The 1845-nt window shown below is 42.3% G+C and overlaps 1 gene segment (V, D, J or C); it reads left to right on the forward strand.

The window, feature by feature from the left end:
• Positions 1-233: 233 nt before the first annotated feature.
• Positions 234-736, forward strand: LOC102844015. The segment is given in 2 exon segments: positions 234-279; positions 387-736. Coding segments are annotated over 2 exon segments (396 nt in total).
• Positions 737-1845: the final 1109 nt, after the last annotated feature.

Here is a 1845-nt window from a genome sequence, read left to right on the forward strand (position 1 = left end):
TTTAGGGTCATGACATCACAGGTCCCCTGGAACCAAAGGCCACCACCCCTAGCTCCAGTCCCAACTCCTCCCTGTATAAAGTTTCTGTGATGAGATTTGGGCACATCAGGAGAGGTGATTGTTTTGCATGAAGAGCCCTCCCTCCTTTGGCTGTTGCAGGGGATAAGAAGGACTGGAGGAGCATAGGCTCAGCTGAGGGTCATACGATTCAGAGTTGTGTAGGGGTTTCCACTATGGCCTGGGTTCCTCTCCTCCTTACCCTCCTCATTCACTGCAGAGGTAAGTGCAAGCCAGGTATTGGGGCTGGAGATGGAAAGACCAGGGAGCCCTGTGTCTCTCTGCCTCTGAACCTGCCTTTCTAGCCCCATGTCTCTCCTGACTTTTAGGGTCTTTGGCTCAGCCTGTCCTAACTCAGCCATCAGCAATGTCCGGGTCTGTGGGGCAGACAGTCACCATCTCCTGCACTGGAAGCAGCAGTAATGTTGGACGTGGATATCCATACTGGTTCCAGCAGTTCCCTGGCAGTGTCCCCAGACTCCTCATCTATGATGCTGATAAGAGACCTTCAGGTATTCAAGACCGATTCTCAGGCTCCAGGTCAGGGAACACAGCCTTCTTGAGCATCTCTGGGCTCCAGTCTGAGGATGAGGGTAATTATTATTGCTTTGCCTGGGACAACAGCAATAATGCTAACACAGTGCTCCAGGCCAGTGGGGAAGTGAGACAAAAACAGTGAGCCGTTCTCTTATGCATTGCTGGTCAGGACACCCCCTCTCTCTTGAATGGCTCAAAGGTAACAGTTGAGATCAACTTCAAGGAATGCATTTCTGTTTCCCTATCTCAGTTCCAATATCCTTTGCGGAAACTAATTTTGTGATATTTAGAAATGGAAAGAAATTACACTCAAGTCTAGGACCTGACTTCCGAGGGAGTCTATGATATGGTCAGGGCAGAACCAAAAATGTAGAATCCATCAATATCCCACTGAAGTAAAAACTGATTTAGAAGTCTATCCAATTATATAATTTACTAAGTCCCAACTATATGACCACCAACAATCTAGGTATTCAGATCCGGTGTATATAAGATGGGGGAAAAGACATATTTTCTTTAACCTCACAATGGAATTAAAGAAGTAAGAGAGAAAAAATATATATCTATACCAATGAAAATTAGCATAAAACATTGTGGGATAGGTAGAAATTTGTATTTGAAAACTAATTTTTTTATTTAAATACTTTTTTCAATTAGGATCATCCCCTGGAGGCTTGCTGACAATAGGCAATCAACCTAGGGCTATATATTTATATATAAGTACATTTATTTGGAAAATCAAAAGGGACGAACTCATTCAGCATTTCTTAAGCTCAAGGAACTGAAGAACAAATTCAAACCTCGAGTTACTATGATCAAGGATGCTTTAGGCAGAATGTTAAAGGATTCAGCAAGTATTAAAAGAAGGTGGAAAGAATATACTAAATCACTGTATCAAAAGGAACTGGCAGACACAGAAGAATTTAATAAAATAACATATGAGCAAGAGTCTATGGCTATGAAGGAAGAAGTTCAAGCTGCTTTGAAGACAACAGCAAAAAATAGGGCTCACAAATAGATGGTATACCAACTGACAAATTTCAGCTCACAGATGCTGCCCTTGTTGTGCTCACCAAGTTGTGCCAAGAAATCTGGAGAACAACCACTTGGCCAACTGACTAAAAGAGATATCTATTTATTCCCATTCCTAAGAAGGGTGACCCAACAGAGTGTGGAAACTATAGAACAATATCATTGATTTCACATGCAAGCAAGATTCTACTGAAGATTATCCAAAAACAACTGGAACAG

Source organism: Elephantulus edwardii, unplaced genomic scaffold (genome assembly GCF_000299155.1).
Source record: "Elephantulus edwardii isolate Elephantulus edwardi_28Jun2011 unplaced genomic scaffold, EleEdw1.0 scaffold00219, whole genome shotgun sequence".
Lineage (NCBI taxonomy): Eukaryota > Metazoa > Chordata > Mammalia > Macroscelidea > Macroscelididae > Elephantulus > Elephantulus edwardii.